Below are 19,621 nucleotides of genomic sequence, written 5' to 3'. Positions count from 1 at the left end.
TTGCCACCGGCCTATAGCTGTTGGGTGCAGAGTCTTCGGCACCAGTACCGCACAGGAAGTTTTCCACAGCTGTGGCACCCTCCCCAGCTTCAGGCTCCGGTTAAAGATGTGCTCCCCTATCCTGCACAGTTGATCAGTGCAGGACTTGAGGAGCCATGAACTGATGCAATCAGGACCAGCATTTCTTGCATTGATCATCCTGAGTTCTTTCCTCACCTGGCTTGTTGTGAGGGACAGGTTGGAGCCAGGTGACTGTGTGCTGGAGGTTGGGGAGGAGGGATTCCCTCGTCCAGATGACTGATCAAATCTATTGAAGAAGAGAATTAGGTCATTCGCTCACCTCCTGCCACCCGCAGGCTGGGAATTGGGTTCCTTGTAGCCTGAGATGGTTCAAAAGCCCCTCCAGATTCCGCTGATGTTGTTCAGCTGCAGCTGGTTCTCCAACCTCCTCCTGTAGCTGCCCCCCCCCAGCGTTCTCCTCAGCTCCCTTTGCACTTCCTTCTTCCCCTTATTTCCCAACCTGAAGGCTCTCTTCTTTTGTTTGAGGAGGACCTTGATGTTGGGAGTGATCCAGGGTTTATCATTTGAAAAACACTGTACAGTCTTGGTGGGTACGGCATTTTCCACACAGAAGTTTATGTAGTCCATAATGCAATGTGTCAGACTGTCAGTATCCTCTCCGTGGTGACCACAAAGCACTTCCCACACGGTTGCAAAGCAGTCCTTTGAAGCCTGTTCAGCCTCTTTAGACCATCTCTTGACTGTGCGAGTGACTGCTGGCTGCCTGCGTAAAAGAGGTTCGTACACAGGGAGGAGGTAAACCAGGTTGTGGTCTGATCTTCCCAGGGGAGGGAGAGGTGTTGAGTTGAATGCTTCCTTTGAGTTGGCATAGAATAGAGTAGGTCCAGTGCTTTATTGTCTCTGGTGGGGCAAGTGACATACTAGGTGAATGTGGGTAGAGTGGAGTCCAGAGAGGCATGATTGAAGTCACCAGAGATGAGGAAGAGGGCATGAGGGTGCTCTCGTTGAAAAGGGGGGCACCAGCCCTCATAGAGGACAACACTGAATTACTGTATTTCTTTGATTTATGTGATCAGTCTCATATCAAAAGCTGTGACTTCTTGATTCAATGGATCTCCAGTCCTTACTTCAAAAGAACACAACAGGAAAACGACTGAGTGTGAATAAAAGTTTATTATCTAGACAATTATCTACAGAGTTCAAGCATCTCGGGGTGTTGTGTACAGGTGAGAGTAGGATGGAGCGGGAAATTGACAGGATTGGATTGGGGCAGCATCAGCAGTAATGCAGACGTTGTACCAGACTGTTGTGGTGAAGAGGGAGCTGAGCCGGAAAGCAAAGCTCTCAATTTACCAGTCGGTCTTTGTTCCATCCCTCACAATGATGGTCAAAATGCGCTGGGTAGTGACTGAAAAAATGAGATTGCGGGTACAAGCAGCCAACTGAGGCTTCATGTCATGAATCAACTAGATGTTGGAAACTTTCCTCTGAGACTCATGTTGACATGATTGCATCACATAATTTCTGCAGATTTGTTAGTTGCACATTCATGCTGTCAATCTCCTGTTCTACCACATCCCAAAGGTGTTCTACTGGATTCAGTTCTGGAGACAGGTGGGACCAATGAAGTTCACTGAACTCATTTCATGTAACAAGTTTGAGACGACTTTTGCTTTGTGAAATGAAGCATTGATTGTGCTTGGAGTGGCCAATAGAAGATGGTAAACTGTGGCCATAAAGGCTAAATTTCTCTGGTGAGCCTATGCCCTGTATAGCCTCAGATTCCTGTTCTCTATCATATCAAGACATAAAACATAAACATGAACATAAACCATGTTGTATGTACAGTGACTGATCCCAGTGGGGGCAGCTAATGTGGACACTCTTTCAGACACATCACCTGTGGTGACCACACACTGCTTAGCAACACATGATTATATCACCACCACACAAACGTGGCCTCTTCGATTCCTTGATTTCCATGGTCAAGCAGTTAGATGAGTTAGATGTATGCATACATTTAAGTTGTCAGTGGGTCATCGTTTGTGTTTGACATCAGCTTGACATAAGTGGGTGTAGTGGCTTCAGGTCACCTGTGGGTCTGAGTCCTAAAGAAGAGACCAAACAACAAAAAGCATCTCCATTTTAATATCCACTGTGCATAACCATCAATAACAATCAACACCTGTGATTATAATGACGACAGCTGCTAATAGCATGTCAAGGTAAACAAAACTGCCAATGCCTCAGAGTATGAATCTGGTAATTTGATGATAATTTGATTTGCCATAATTTGATCTGCCTAATGAAACTTTTTGACCATTAAGACGCTGACAGTGGTTAACTGCTAGTAACTTAACAAACATGTGATGAAGCAGCTGGTACAAACGCTGGATGATGGAGAAAACAAAGAAAACAAAGAAAGCTCAGTAACTAATGAGATATGAGGCTTAACAGTACAAATAAATGTGGGCTCACTATTTGACAAGCAACAGGTCACTGTTGCCTTTTTTATCTAACGGGTTATAAAAGCTTATTAATGATTTATAAAAGTGTTAACAAGCTTATTAATAAACTACTTATAAACCATTAAGAGATCATTTATAGGGGTAGTCCTATTGTAAAGTGGTACCTCATTATTAGACTAAATTGGCTTCCCCTCAACATGTAAAACGTTTTAATCACACCCTCCATCTTGTTCTGACATATAGCATAGGAATTGAACAATTCATTGCTATTTAGTCCACAAAAAGCCCTCCATAATGCCAAATATATTCTTTCTTTCTTGTTTTGTGTAGTCTCTGACAGGCTCCTCTTCTCTAACACATTTTTCTGACCTTGTGGACAAGTGAACTGACAGCATCTGACGGAGTCCCAGTACATGTCACTTCAATGAACTGACCTTTATGAGATGCAGACATCCGGGCTATCATGACGAGAAATATGCACTGTGGTGGAAAATGTAGAGATGGAAAAGCTCAGACACAGTATTTTAGAATCTGACTAACAAGAATACTCACGCTGAAGCAGCCAATTGACAATATGACATGAAGGCACTATGGATTGATTTGATGGGGCCATTTTTTTCTGCATGAGCATTTTGTTCCTAAGCTTACTCTTTTTTCTATTTTCTGTGTCCCATGTCCTACCCTACATCTCCCTTACAGCTTGTGCATCAGGCTTCTTTAAGGCTGCACAGGGAGACCACAAATGTCTGCAGTGCCCCATTAACAGCCGAACCACAAGTGTTGGAGCAACAAATTGTGTCTGTCGCAACAGCTACTACCGCACTGACTCTGACCCTCTACAGATGCCCTGCACCAGTATGTATATACTAAACAGCAAAGAGCAATTTGATGTGAACACCAATCCATTTCTGAAATGCAAATAACAAACAAAAATAAAAAAAACACACGGTTTACATGTATATCAACATAGTTATCTTCTTCTTGAGACAATGGGCAAAGAAATTTAGCTCTATGCTGATGTTCTATATATAGTGAGATACAGATAATTTCTATCATAAATCCTGTGTCCAATATGAATAGTGAGGGAGGTTATGTTACTGTAGTGGCTGTAAAGAGGGAAGACCAGACACGAAGTAAAAATTCTATGGTCCTAACTCTATCTCTAAGGCTAACCCTGCAAAGAATGCAAATGCAAACTAATTTCAGCTTCAGATGATGATGCACCAAATCTACCAGTCAATCTTGTTCCAGCATACCATTTGTGAACAAGATATTTGAAATCCCTCTCTTGGGACAGTGACTCTTGATCTGAATGCCCCATTGACTGGCAGAGAACCATGGTCATAGACTCGGAGGTGCTCACTTTCAGACAGCCCCTGTGCATAATGGAGGTCACAGCCTGATGTAGTTAGTAGAACCACATAATCTTGGGGCCACTATACCGAACACCCTCCACACCATAAGAATCACAAGTGGAAGAAGTGCGGGACACCACTCGAGTATCATTGCAAGGGTAAACAACTTGTCCAGTGCTCCATGACCAGGGACCACATTGTTCATCATTATTATTATTATTATTATTATTATTATTATTATTATTATTATTATTATTATTATTATTATTATTATTTCTATCTAAATTTCAAACGTTTAAAAAAATATTAAGAGATAATAGTTAGTGATATGGATTTAAAAAATACAAATACAAAGTCGAGAGAAAGACTGACATGGATATCCTCTCTGGTCTTTTGTAGTAAACAGAAAAATGTTGTAAGAGCACCAACTGCAGAAACTGCAGAAACTTAAACTTCATCAGAGGAAAATCTGAGGGGAAAAAAATAATCACAGTCTTGGATTGGCTGTTTGCAAAACAAAGTGCAACGCGATGCCAAGTAGATTTTTCAAGTATTGTTCCATATTTAGGGCAATGGGCACAAACCCAGAAGAAGCAGACAAATTATTACATTACCAGTATAATTATTGTAATGTTATTATAATTCATTTTTTCCCATCTCTTCCAGCTGTTCCATCAGCTCCACAAAATGTCATCTCCATAGTGAATGAAACCTCTCTGAGGCTGGATTGGAGCCCACCACAGGAGAGCGGTGGCCGAGAAGACGTTGTCTACAACATCATATGTAAGAGCTGTGGCAGTGGGCGGGGTGGCTGCACCCGCTGTGGAGACAATGTGCAGTTTGTCCCTCGTCAGCTGGGACTGACTGACACCCACGTCCACATCAGTGACCTCCTGGCTCACACCCAGTACACATTTGAAATACAAGCTGTCAATGGAGTATCTGACCAGAGTCCTTATTCACCACAGTACACCTCTGTCAACATCACCACCAACCAGGCTGGTGAGGCTAACCCTGCATTTTAAATTGGATGATGTTACTATAATGACTGCTCAGTGATTCGATGAGTTGATAGGTCCAAAAGGTTCTGTTTCAGTAGCCTGTCTGCCTTTCATTTTCTCTACTCTAACTTTGCAATCTTATTTCGTTCTCAGCACCATCAGCAGTGTCCATCATCCACCAGGTCAGTAGAACCCCTAACAGCATCACACTGTCCTGGTCCCAGCCTGATCAGCCCAATGGAGTTATCCTGGACTATGAGCTGCAGTACTATGAGAAGGTACATCAGTGCTGATGATAAAAGTCAGGCCTTCCCCAAATTTCTTACTGCTCATTTATAGTTTTGATACTTTCAGACAGCATTTGTCTGATTATTTTCTGATTTATCATTAGTGATGCATGTGTTTCAGAACCAGGCCGAGTGGAACTCATCTCTAACACGGAGTCAGACCAACACTGCAGTCATACGAAGCTTGAAACCTGGAACGATCTATGCCTTTCAGGTTCGGGCTCGGACTGTTGCTGGATTTGGACGCTTTAGTGGCAAAATGTACTTCCAGACCATGACTGAGGGTAAGACTGACAATCAGCTAAATGTAAACAAATGTTTACCTAATATACTTGTGGAGCGGAAGGAGTTATTTTGGGTGCCCCTGGTATCAGAAGTAAAAGTGCAATTCATGTGTCTCATAGACAGTGGCATGTCTATGAGACACATAGTGTAGCACTTCTACAGCTTGGATTTGCATGAAGCAATTGTATTAACTGCATTACAAAATATCTGGTTCTTTGATAGAAAGTCAAAGGTTCAAGCTCATGCACATAAAAGTGCTTTTTGGCTTTTTGGTGTTTGGTTTTATTTTGATACTCACCTCTTGTCTCATTCCACATCCCTGCACTTTGTGCCCTGCTGTGCTTCCCTCCTGTGTGATTACTTTACCCCACCCTAATGTGCTGCACCTGTGTGTCATTGTTTCCCTTGCCCCAGTGTATTTAGTTTACTTTAGTTTCAGTACTCACTTTACTTTGTGCCAGTTCATCTTGTTCACTAGTGTCAGAGTTCAAGCCTTTTCCCCTATGTGTATGGTTGTATATATTTCTAAGTAGGGACTGTGACTTTACCTGCTGAGTGTCTCGAGTTCTGCTTTTGGGTGCACTCTCTGTTTTCAGCTGTTACAGAATCGTCCAATCACTGAAAATTCTTTCTGGAAACTTCCACCTCACTCATAGCCATTGATTGAGGCTGTATTTGAAAATTATATATAATATAATATAATTCTGTCTTTTCACCTGTAGAAGAATATAACTCCAGTATCCAGGAGAAACTCCCCCTCATCATTGGTTCTGCTGCTGCAGGGGTAGTCTTCATCATTGCCATCACTGTCTTCATAGTTGTCTGCCGCAGGTGAGCCAGTAATGTTACAGCTACAGATTACAGATATAATTAATTTATTCTAAGTACCCAATAATAATAAACAATAAGAAACATGGAACTTTTGCCTCTCCTCAAAACAGAGCTCAGTCACATCAGAATCTGCTCATGTGCACATCAGCAGGAGAAGTTCATGGAAAGGGCATATAATACACTTTACCACAAATCCCCATCATAAATAAAATTTCACTTTGTTGTTTGGGTTTTATTCACACATTCTTGGTGCACATCATTTGGAACAGTCACAACACGGCACAACCAAAATACCAAGCAAGAAAAAAACTGCGTCACACAGAAATTCTTCTTTACTGTGTCAAACCTGTACACTGTTCAACTGTCATAAAAAGAATCCCAAATCAAGGACTGAGCTTCATCCATATCACATGGGCTTCATTGGTGGATGGAGTTGCCCATTTCATGGATCTGTTGAAATGCAAGCCTCTTTGTGTTTGTCCCCAGCAGGAGAAGTTCAGATAGACCAGAATCAGAGTACACAGACAAACTCCAACATTACACCAGTGGTCACAGTAAGTACTTTAACCTGAACAGTGTGTTGTAATCAGACAGCACTGAAGTTTTATTGTGTGTAAATGGAATGCAGGATCGTTTTGCTCTGCATTCATGTGACAGTTGTTGTGTGTATAGCTGCTGCTGTCTCTTCTCTCTGTTGAAGTGTCACCAGGAATGAAGATCTACATTGACCCCTTCACTTATGAAGACCCCAATGAAGCAGTCAGAGAGTTTGCGAAGGAGATCGACATTTCCTGTGTCAAGATTGAACAAGTGATTGGTGCAGGTAAAGGAAAACAATACATGAAAAGGAAATTATGTCAGGTATCAGAGAAGGCAGGTGAGGGTTAGGATGTTTTTAATTGGCCTGTTGGAACTCTTCAGCAGATCTGAGGGCCTTGCCAAATTCATGTAAAATTTCATATCACTGCCTGACATAATAAAAACACAGTGTATGTATCATTCCTGTCAGTCAGGATTATGTCATAGAGAAGACTGATGGTTATAGTGGTGTAGCTTCTATGAATTTCATGATGTCTTTTTAAAACTAAAGCATTACGTACAATGTTTAGATTAATACATATAATTTGTTCAAAATGCCATTGACCATCAACTGATTGCTCCTGTCTTTCTGCCAGGTGAGTTTGGGGAGGTATGCAGTGGAAACCTCCGTCAACCTGGGAAGAGAGAGATCCTCGTGGCTATTAAGACACTGAAAGCAGGCTACACTGAACGCCAGAGGCGGGACTTCCTAAGTGAGGCATCAATCATGGGCCAATTCGACCATCCAAACATCATCCATCTGGAGGGCGTGGTGACCAAAAGCAGCCCTGTGATGATCATTACTGAGTTCATGGAGAACGGCTCCCTCGACTCCTTCCTCAGGGTAAAAATTTGTGTGTCTGTACCTTAATATGCAAATTTAAAACTACTTACAATTTTGGTCTTTTAGGTTAGAGGGCAGAGGAAAGGATATATCGGGTCACAATAAACATTCTTCCTTTTGGGGCCATGACTCATTGTTAATTTCAGCTTTGAAAACTATGGCTTGTCACTGACAGCTGTTTCAAAATAATTGCAGTTATAAGCAATGATGCTGACCACAGATTACATGGAGATCTGATCTGATCGTGTGCTTGTTTCTTTTGGAATTTGTGTACTATAACTATGTTACTATAGTAAGTAATGTTCATTCTTTTGCATTATTCATCACAAAGTAAAAACACTAATTTGGTGTTTTGTTCCTAAAGCAAAATGATGGGCAGTTCACAGTGATCCAGCTGGTGGGAATGCTGCGAGGTATAGCAGCTGGAATGAAGTACCTGTGTGACATGAACTACGTCCATCGAGACCTGGCAGCTAGGAACATCCTGGTCAACAGCAACTGGTGTGCAAGGTGTCTGACTTCGGCCTGTCGCGCTTCCTTGAGGATGATACTTCAGACCCCACCTACACGAGTGCACTGGTGAGTCCTCATCACAGACACCTATCTCACCATTAGGAGTGATGGACCTCCTAAATGGCACTAAATGTTCATGGCAACATTGGCCAGCTCATGAGAACTTTTCACAAAGCTGCCAGAAGATGGAGTGGGGTTGATCCTGTTTCTATGGATGACAACACTTATTTTTGACTTAATTCACAGACAATAGTTGACAAGTGAATGGTTTGTGTCATTGGATGTGGAATCAAGTGTAGGAGCGTGAAAAAGAACCTGATTGGATTAGATTACATAAAAAAAAAAAAAAGAATTATCAATTAAAATACACACTTCAGAAATTAATTAAATTGAATTTCATTAAAATCATGTTATAAACCTTATGAATAAAGTTACATTAGTGAGAGTTTAGAGTCAAAACAGGAAATGAAACAAATGAAAAAATGGGTTGGCCAATATGTCAGAAGGTTTCTAAAAAAGGATCAGCAATGGAACGACACCAGTCTTTGTCTTTCAGTTGGACTGTCTCCCCATTAAAAATTTCCTCAGTTATTCTAGTTACATCCATCCATCCATCGTGTCGCTGTGGTAACAGGTTAAGCAAAGTAGTTCAGTCTTCCTTCTTGACATTCACAGGCCAAATGAGATATGTACGGTTCGGGAGCAGCAGCTCTACTCTGAGCTCTCTCCAGAAATCAGAGCTCCTCACCCTGTCTCCAAGGCTGACCTGGTAGTGACTGAAAGAATAAGATGATGGCTGGGCATTTCAGTAGCTCATATCTGCGTTCTCTATTAAACAAAATTAGACAACCACAGTAGTCAACTCACCCATTTCATTGTCCCTCTCTATGTGTGGTCCAGGTCTGTCATATGATGCGCTGCAGCGCTGCAGGGGCAGTGTTTTTTCAGCTTCCTGTGTGAGATTGACAGTCAACATAATTTCTTTTAACAATGACCACAATCATTCTATAACCATAACCTTATTATTGTAACCATGACAACGAAGATCATTTAACCTGAACAAGCCATAATTCCCTAAGCCTGAAACAAACCGGACATTCACAGCAGCCTTGGCGTGATTACTTATTTTTTAGTAGTGATATATCTCCTGCCACTGGTAGAGGCACAATGCCCCTATGGGTTGTTGAGGGTAGGGGCAAACAACCTATAAGACCCTTTATGTTGGAGGATTTGCTCTCAGTCCACAGTACCACTGTTGACCTCCACGCTTGTTTTTCCAGGGAGGAAAGATTCCCATCCGGTGGACGGCTCCAGAGGCCATCCAGTACAGGAAGTTCACCTCCTCCAGTGATTGCTGGAGCTATGGCATTGTCATGTGGGAGGTGATGTCATATGGAGAGAGGCCGTACTGGGACATGAGCAATCAAGATGTGAGTAAAGCCCCGTAGTACAGTATTTAAGTACATATCACAGAACTGTCAAAGAAAGGTGAGATGGTTTGATGAGTTCATGTTTGTGTGTACAATTACAGTTACCATTTAGACTATTCTCAGGGCATAGGTTGAGGAGCTTTAAATTATTGGCAGAAGAAACTGGTACAGTCTCAACACTGGTTTTGTAATCAACCAGGCCAGGCAACGAAGGTGCATTCAGACAGTGAGCAGTTACCACAGCATTTGCTGATGAATTAAAAAAAGAAATTAAATGTAGTTTATTTAGTAAGTAGTAGTAAATCAATTAAACGTTTAGTGTTCAGTTAATAAATAAATAAATAAATAAGTAAAAATACATTTTTAACAAAATTAAATCTAAAAAGTTATATTAGATTAAAATTAATTACATAAATAAATCAAATAATTACATTTTTTAAATTTCAATTAAATTAAATTAAATTTGAAATGAAATGAAATGAAAAAACACAGAGTAGATGACCCATGATCCTGCTGGAGATGATGCATAGTGTGGTTTATCGCAAATGCCAACAATCAAATAGTGGTTTCAATTCATTTGTGTTTTTTCTTCTGTGTCTTACCTGTTAATTGCAGTTCTGTACTGAAACAAGTTCTTGCATGTTTTAGTCATGTTCTCATATACTCGTCATTAGTTTTCATATCAATTTTGTAGGTCATCAATGCCATAGAGCAGGACTACAGGTTACCACCCCCTATGGATTGTCCTAGTGCATTGCATCAGCTGATGCTGGATTGCTGGCAAAAAGACCGGAACAACCGGCCCAAATTCAGCCAGATTGTCAGCACTTTAGACAAGATGATCCGCAACCCTAACAGCCTCAAGGCCATGACACCACTGTCATCAAGGTATGGCAGGACCTCCATCACTTAAAACTGTGAATGGCCCTTACAAACCAACCTTCTCACAGGCTGTTGTGTTCTTCTTTTGTCTTCTTTCTGTCCACCAGTGTTCACCTACCTCTGCTTGATCGCAGCACTCCAGACTTCTCCTCTTTCAGTACAGTGGATGAGTGGCTGGATGCCATTAAGATGGGCCAGTACAAGGAGAGCTTTGCCAACGAAGGCTTCACCAGCTTTGATGTGGTGTCCCAAATGACCATGGAGTATGTTAGATATGCTTGAAATATTCACACTGATCATTATTTCTTACTTAATTGTCATTTAAAACATAAGCCAGGACTCCTAGTTTGTAATTGAATGTCTATTTTTGAATATGTCTGTTAAGGGCAGATTTAATTGAGGGAAGGGAAGACAAAATAGATATGTTTTGACATGATGTATATTTGTTAGGTACCAAGAGAAATTAACATGTAATACAGGGGCAGAGCTTGAAAAATATCTGTGTTGTAACAGTGATGCCAGTATGGATAGAGATATATTTAATTATAATTACACAGTTACTGTAAATATAGTTTTCCTCGTGGACTTAACAGGCACTCAAGGATTTGGTTCCCACAAAGTCCCTAATCATCATCTTCATCATTTTGGGGAATTCATGTTTTCATTTTTGTTGTTCATGCTGAATATGAACAGGCTGAGTCATCTGGATTTGTTATAATCCGGTTGATTTTGGTCTGTCTATGGACTGAGGATCCTTAGGTGAAAGGTTAATGCTGATTGTTTTTCAGCTCATGTAAAGGGAAAAGTTATGCTCATTCTGCCCAGATCTGTGATGAACTGTGAGGCTGACCTGCAGGTCAGACATAATTAGCCATTATCAACAGTCTTGTGCCAGTTCACACTTAAAAAAAAAGGTCAAAGTTCAGTTCATACAGATGAAAATGAACTACTTCACGTTCATAGTTAATTTTTAAAAATTTTGAACTAAGTTCACAGTTCCGAAAATGAGCTAGTGCACGTTCATTTGTTCAGTCTTCTTTTAAATAAATAAAGTTCAGTTTATTTCCATGGAAACACATGAGATCTTTAAGTCCTGTCTCATAGTGCTTTTCGTCTTCTTACAGTCCAGCAGCTTTGCAGACTTGGTAGAACAAGGAATAGGTTACTAGATATGTAAAAACCTTATAAAATGCCATTTAGGCTTGTATTTCAGCATCCAGAAAACAGGAAGTCCTAAAGGGGGTCAAGTTTTACTCTAGTTTTATTCTTCTTGAGGTGGAACTGACTAATGGTTTCTCTTCAGGGACATCCTCAGAGTGGGAGTGACATTAGCCGGCCACCAGAAAAAAATCCTCAACAGCATCCAATCCATGAGGGCCCAGATGAACCAGATCACTTCAGTGGAAGTGTGATTTCACAGACCAGGAACACACAGGCTCTGATTACTGCAGGAAACCCAGCAGCCACCAACCCTGCATTCTCCTGGAACCTCTGAGGAAAAGCTGATGACCTGCACACAGACTGACTTCAATCCAACCTCAGCTCACTGTCCCACCCTCCCTCCAAATTCTTTCCAGAAGGTTCCATCAGTCTGCAGCACAGCACAGATGTTTGGTGTTTTCTTGTAGCTGTTTCATGTCCAGGTAACAGTTATGCTTGTGGGTTTGATGTTGTATTTTACAGTCATCTAGACCCAGTCTTCAAACTGTTCAGTCCATGTCTATTTAATGAGACACCTTGTTATTTTAATTAATTTTATTAAATGGTAACACAGCACAGTTGGCTTCACTGCCACCAAGTTGAAACATTCAGTAAGAAATCAAGTTTCCAAACTTGCTCTCACACTTAGATGCACAAGACTCACTATTGAAAATGAATAAGAGTGAATGAAAGTAGTGGTAGAATTCTATTAAAAGCCCGCAGCAAAATACATGACATTATTAGCTGGCAGCACCCATTGTTTTCAGTGAAGCATGTGAAGCACTGACACGGCTGACTATTGCTCTGTTACACAGTGATAATGGTCTTCTAGTTTTTCACTGTGAGGAAACAGGCACAGCTGGTGCCCTGGCTGTTTTAATTAGTTATAGTTTAAACAACTTAAAACAACCTAACTTACCTACCTTACCTTAACCTAAGAAGTGATAGTTCAGGTCATATGATGTGGGGTTGTTTGAGGTACTCATGCATAGTCTTCAGATTCAGATCAGCATCCTCTCAGTTTTAGAGAAGTAGCAGGGAGCTGAGTGATGTTCTGCTGTGGACGGGCTCAGCAGACAAAATCTGTTTTATCCACTTAAAAAATACCTACGGAAAAAAGCCAATATCTGTCTAAGTGTTTGTTATTTTTGGAATATTTTCACTGCTTTAGCTGCCGTCAAACAACACTTTGGGATGACATATTCTCAACCGCTGAACTACTGTATTCCTACACACAAGCTCACTGTGGTTTCACTGTCCTATTTACTGTGGAGTAGAGAGTTACTGTAAAGTCTGGCTCATGGGCTTAAAGTAATATATTTCATGTTTTTTGGGAGTAATAAGTGTCAAGGTGAAAACACAGTCATCATATTGTACATATCATTGCTTGATTTTGGCATACACTGCCCCAAAAAAGCTGACTGATGTTGATTACAGTTATTACAACTCCCCAACTAATGTGCAATCTTTATTAGTTTATATGCTACTTGATTTTAAGAAACTATAACTGTAAACTATAATAGTACCCCAACTTTCTTGCTCAGTTGTTGCTGTTTTAAAACACAATACAGATTGCATTGCAATCACCAAAGAAAAAATATGTCAGTTTTCTGTATCTCACCTAATGCCCAAACTGGAGGACAGATTTGTGTCTGTTGAATCACTCACTGCACATTTATTACACTCAACAACAAAGCATAGCCTTTAGCATTTAGCAAAATTTCTGTGTTCCTCTTTTTAATTGGGACTACCACCACAAACTAAACTAGACAATTTGTCAGTATGAGATCTGTAACTCCTCATTATGAGAAGACAAATTTCTTATTTTTTGTAAAAATTCAATATTTTCTTATAATTATGTCATACAGGTATCACAATCAAGAAAAATGTATGTTATATGTTGTTGTAGTCCCATTAATGAAGAGGGGGCACACACAGGGTACTGAACTTGCAGTCAGTGGTTCAAACATATCCATCTGTCCCGCTGGATATGAAATAATGTCCATAAAGAGCTTTAAGTTGTGCTAAGACTAAAATTGGGATTTTGTTGCTGTTATGCAATTTAAAAAGCAACTCCAAAATATTGCTACCAGCACAGCTGGTTGTGATCAGGTGCAGTCTGCTGTATTCATGACCACATTCATCTGCGATGTATCATTGCACAGATGTATCATACAGTCAGCAGTGTTTTCCTGCACAGAGTCTGACCCTGTAGCAACCACTAGTTGCTGGCACTAGCAGAATTTTGGCCAGTGTTCAGTTACTCCAAACAAAAGCTGGTAGTGGAACTTTACGGTGTTACCATGTTACCTTCTGTTTGTATGTCATTTTATGGTTGGGTTACAGAACATGAGCCCAAGGTATATACATGTGAAGGTGTTATACAAGATTCACTTTCCAAGAGCCTCAACATACATTCACTTTTGGGGGTTGGGTGGGGGGGTCATAATTTTGTTTTTGTTTGGTTGTTTTTCTTGTGAGGACAGTGTGACATCTCAAGAAAGAAGGCATCATGACCAAAATCAAAATGAGTGTTTATCCTCTCAGGTTTTTTTGGGGGAAATACAGGTCATGTGCTCCATCTTGACACCATAAAGTATGAACCCTCTGACTATGCTCTGATTATCTGTCCAAGTGCATATTCCCTTTATGGTTTAAGATGGTCCAGCTGAGTTTCAGAAACCACTTTGGGTGGAAAACATGATTTTTAAACTTCACAGGAACAGTAGACTCTCAGAACTCTATTTTGTTTTTGTTTTTTTTTAAATGTGAATTTTGATAAAACTGTGTTTTTTATAAATGTTAGAAGAATAATTTATACTTCACAGTACAGAAAAGTGAATTCTCACCTTGTGATGTCTAAGTCTTTTTTTTTTTGGTATTAGGGCATTTGGCAAATTAAACCTCTTCCTTCAACTGTACCAGCACAAGGCACAGCTTTATCCATTCACTGTTAATGTATTGTATATACATGAGTCCTTAATGACCTCAAACCCTTTTAGCTTGGTCTTGTTTGTAAATGGTTAGGGTGTCCTCAATTCATATAAGGTCATCCTTATTTTGTGATAGCCTCCAATAGCACCCCAAAGGTCTTCCCAGCTAACAGGTTAAATAGTCAGGAATGTCAGTTCTTCTTTATGGTCTGCTCACGAAATCACAGTTAAACAAAAACAAAAACCAAAAACAAAAAGAACATGTAGTGCAGGTTTGAACTTTCATTGTTGCTGATTTTATGTTTTACTCACACTGGCTGGATAGCCCTGCACTTTACCTCCGTCTTATTTTTACATGTAAGTGAACACTGAGGTCATAAGCTGGAGTTTGAAGAAATTAACTTGTACAATCTGTTCTGGTGCATGCTTGAACATATTCTATATGTTTCATGAACTGTACAAGACTAGCTCATCTCAAAAGCACATTAGACACTACACACACAGGGAGTGTGCATGTGCGTGTGCTGGTGTCGTTTTGCAATTTTCATGGCTGCAGTCTAAAACATGCTTCACAGCTCTCATTTGAAGCTTTTCCAACAACTGATTTTTTTTCACATTCTCCTTTTATCTTTGATATTTAATAAATGTTGTTCAGTCAGATTTTCAATACCAGTCTGCACTATTTTATCGTACGTGTGTGTGCATATGTGTGCATTATTGTAATAATTCTCCTATATGTTTTACAGACACACAGACAGTGCACTGTACTACACATGTGCATGGTATGCACATTTCAGTGTTTTGGCACATTGGGCCCTGGCAACACATCCAGGCTGTCTGTTAAAACCACACCGAGACTCTTCAGAGAAAAACAATATGGTTCCAGTACGTTTTCTTTTTAATTATTCAAAAGCCTATCTCACAAATGTGAGCATAGGCCAGGATGATAATATTTGTGCTCTTCTTAATAAATGAAACAGAAACATTTCTAGAAACACCCTTCATCTTAAACATTCTCTTAATGTGTAAGAGCAATGAGGTTTCCTGGAGTAATGTGATTGGGGACCTCAGTGGATAGTTGTTGCATGTGATCATTATTTTTCTGAATGCCTACAATCAACTGGCCTAAAATAACATCACAAAAAGTAAGATTTAATTATAAAATTACAAATTCATTTTTGAGCAATCAAGGAACTTGAGTGAATATGTGTGAATATAAGTTGTTTTATCAGGAAAATTTTCACATAAAATGACTGGATTATTCTGTAAATCTATATTAACTATTTTGCAGCGAGATGTGAAATACTGAAATGAGATACTGAAAGATATATTTACTCCTAACAGTGATATATTTATTACACTTGATATCATTTCTTTTTTATTATTAAATAATGTGAGTTTAGAGCTGAAGTATGGATTCAGTTGTCTTACCTCTTTATGCGGGGTTATACACAAACAGAGGATAGAAATTGCCTCACCTGAATATGAAAGAGTTTAACTGTGAACATTCAGTTTTGTAAATGTTTGTGTGTGTGTGTGTGTGTGCCGTGCTCCATATGACTCATGTTTGAACTGCAATATACCAGCTTCTTAGCATTCACATAGAGCTGAAATGTCCTGGTTCTGATGCTACATTTCCTTTTCATGTTCCCAGTGTTGAAAATGTTTAAATTCTACAAATGCACAAAGAAAAGTTTGTTTGTTTTTGTTTTTTTCTGGGAATGAGAAATAGAACAAAAGGCCATTATGTTGTATCTATGTTTGAGTACAGAGCAGGAATTAGAGCCTAACTTAGTGTAAAGACCGGAATGAGGGGAAAACATCTAACAGATAACTGCTTGTGTCAAAGTTCCAAAACACATCAAAACCTCTTTAGCTCACTAATCAACACATGGTATACAGTATCATTTGTTTATGAAAACAAAAAAATAAGTATTAACTGAACCTATTTAGTCTGAGATCATGTGGCCTTACACATTTAAGGTCATTTAGAAACCATCTACATTATATAGGGACATATTTATTTGTAAAAACAAATATTTGCCAATATACCCATATAAGACATTTGAACTTATTTCAAAATAGTATTGATCCTAAAACTCTAGTATCTGTAGTACCAACAGTGCATTTGTGTCTGTGTGGATTAAGCTAACAATGCAATATGTATGAGCTTTCAGGTGTTGAGTGGATTTTGATCAGTAGTGGGGTATTGAAGTTATTTTTACCTTGTGTTTGTGTTGCCATGGCAAAATGTGGTCCTGGAGACACCTACCGTGGCAGAAACTACCAGAAGGGAGCCCCCCATTGCTGACCAACTTTATGCCACTTGCTGATCACTGTATGGCAGTTTCAATCATTCCCGTCCAAGACTTTAGGTAAACTGGAGACCATGTTCTCATGGATCACAGCAGCCGCAACACTCGTCAACATATTGATGGTCTGACCCATGAATACGCAGTAATTATTACTACATTATTACCTGCTGCAACAGCATGGCTGGTATTGTTTTCACCTAGTGTGTGTATGTGTGTCATCATGACAAAATATGGTTCTGGGGACATCGACTGTAGCGGGAACCATTAGAGGTCATTTTCAGTACAATAGCATCAAAACTGTGCATGATGCAGTCATTAAACTTTACACCTGTGGAGTTGAGATCAAAATGAAGGCAGAGTCTGATGCTGCGTGTGGTCTAACCCATGAGTACTCATGTAATAATGTCAACATGTTGACAGGCTGGTGGGATCCCATCACAGATGGTCCCTCAAGATTGATATCCATCTTCTTACCTCACTCTATGAACTCTATCAACTCCGACTTGATGATATTTCATACACCCAGAAAAAACTGGAACTAGAGACTACTGTACCAAAATACAAATTTGCTAGGAGGCCTCACTGTAAGCCTTACTAAAGGAGTAATGAAGTAAAAATGTACAATTGATGTATGAATCCAATCAAATGTTAAATGAACAAGCCAAAGAAATAAACAATGTGGGGCTACACTGCACCACTTACTGCACAGAGTTAAAAAATAAAACAAGGAAATCAGCACAAAACTTATGGAGAGTTCAATTTAAATCGAATCAAAACTATCTACAACACTCAAAGTTGCCTATTTCACAGCAAACTAAAGTAAATCAAACCACATAGTAAACACACATGGAAGAGGGCTACTCCACCACTCAGTGTGCCCTTTAGCACAGCAAGACACCCTGCAAGAAAAATAAAACAGAAAATAACCCATTCAATTAACTAATTAGAAATGCACTTGGCTCCTCTAGTAGGGTCTTTGTTTAAGAGCTAAAAAACTGAAGACAAATCAATGTATAGAAGGAAACTTCACCAAAAGTAACATAACATATTCAAAGTAAATAATATACCCTGCTTGACTGGAGCACAGTAACTTCCCCCAATTAGAGAACTGCAGGTGACTGGAATCTGTATTTACGAAGAACCATGTTTATTCCGCATTAAAGAGAATAAAAAACATTTGCATACTGTTTGTGCACCTTGTTTCTTGGCTGATGTGCCTAGGCAATCACTAAGCTTTTATCCCTCACCAAATCACACATTTAACAAGTACATAAAAACTCTTTAATTAGATGTTATGAGCTAAAACAAATATATCATGGTGCCATAATTTCACTGTTGGAATCATGCTTTTAACCATGTTGAACAAAGTAACCTACAATCCAAGCACCAAACAAAGGCTGGCCTTACCTGCTCTCTCAGGTGTGTTTCAGTGCAGGAAGAAAGACCTAGGTGAGTTCCCCATCCCTTTTTATAGACTCTGCTCCCTCACCTGGGTCCCAACGCTAGACTCTTGTTTCCTCCCCTCTAAATCTGTGTAGACAGATGTTTAATATTTGCTGGACTGTTTTGGGATCATGACTTTAGAGGGATCACCCACAGCCAAACTCTTTCTCACACACTCTTTTCTCAGCCCTTACCACTGTGATCTCATGTAGACTTCTGTTTTTCTATTTGTTGTTTTCTGTATAAATGTATATTTGATGGTATACCTGTGAATTTTAATTTGTTATACTGTTATTGGTTTATTTTGTAAAAAAAAAGAAGCAAATGAAAACTAAATAAAGAAAAGAAAACATGGCAAACTTTTTTTGTGGTAAGTGTCTTCAATTAAAAAAACTGTGGTGTCAAGGTGTAATTGCTTCTCAACAGACCAGCAGGTATTTTAAAAATCATTTATTTAACAGACATATAAAGGGTGAAAATACACAATCTGATCCACAGTGTGTGTGCGTGTGTGTGTGCGCGTGCGTGTGTTTAGGAAAACAGAAAAAAATATGGCATCTGGGAGTAAATGGTGTGTGTGAAAGGTAAATAACAAAAACTACAAACAAGATGGCAGCCTCAAAGATGGCTGGTGGGACTGCACGACATGAGAGAAACAATGGGTTTGTATTTCTTTGTTTAACAACATTTTCGTAAATTCTCAACCTGAGGGAAACCCGACTGACGAAAAAGCTGGCTATCCAATAACATAAATATGAAATAAATTAAAATACAATTTAAATATGAAGACAGTATAACAATAAAGCTATGCAGTAAGCTCCTTTTGCTAAATCTGCTGGTAAACTTTGTGTCATAGCTGCTGGCTCTAAATTAAATAATTCACTTCTTAGTCAGGCTCAATTCAATTATCACACATCTGTGGAGCTCCAGGAGGCCATATGTTGTAGTAATCTTTCATTAACATGTAACCCAACATTATTAAAATATACTCTGCATTATAAACATACGAAATGTTAAACTTATAGACTTAGTGTATCAGCTCTCAACTGAGAAGTTGGGCTTGTATATGAGCCAGCATTTGCTGAAGGAGATTTGTTGAGACATGTAACCTGAAAAAGAATGATGTAACCTGAAAAGAGTGATGTAACTTGAAAAGCATACACTTAAAAAAAAAAAGTGATCTGAAAATCCCTGAAAATAAGTGTCAGAAGAACATGTCTACACAAGGTTGAGA

At 39.5% G+C, this 19,621-nt stretch overlaps 1 protein-coding gene across 1 annotated transcript in view; it reads left to right on the top strand.

The window, feature by feature from the left end:
• The window catches only part of LOC130174952 (ephrin type-B receptor 2-like), a 48,758-nt gene extending 30,008 nt beyond the window's left edge, over positions 1-18,750 (top strand). The window contains 14 exon segments of the mRNA XM_056385206.1: positions 3,189-3,344; positions 4,511-4,846; positions 4,999-5,123; positions 5,254-5,416; positions 6,140-6,248; positions 6,738-6,802; positions 6,949-7,071; positions 7,424-7,671; positions 8,036-8,168; positions 8,171-8,250; positions 9,465-9,614; positions 10,309-10,502; positions 10,604-10,759; positions 11,800-18,750. Coding sequence (XP_056241181.1) covers positions 3,189-3,344; positions 4,511-4,846; positions 4,999-5,123; positions 5,254-5,416; positions 6,140-6,248; positions 6,738-6,802; positions 6,949-7,071; positions 7,424-7,671; positions 8,036-8,168; positions 8,171-8,250; positions 9,465-9,614; positions 10,309-10,502; positions 10,604-10,759; positions 11,800-11,908 — 2,147 coding nt within the window. The 3' untranslated portion in view covers positions 11,909-18,750.
• The last annotated feature ends 871 nt before the right edge of the window (positions 18,751-19,621 follow it).

The sequence above is a fragment of the Seriola aureovittata genome, chromosome 9, assembly GCF_021018895.1.
Source record: "Seriola aureovittata isolate HTS-2021-v1 ecotype China chromosome 9, ASM2101889v1, whole genome shotgun sequence".
NCBI lineage: Eukaryota > Metazoa > Chordata > Actinopteri > Carangiformes > Carangidae > Seriola > Seriola aureovittata.
This window is presented reverse-complemented; position numbering and strand designations above follow the sequence as displayed.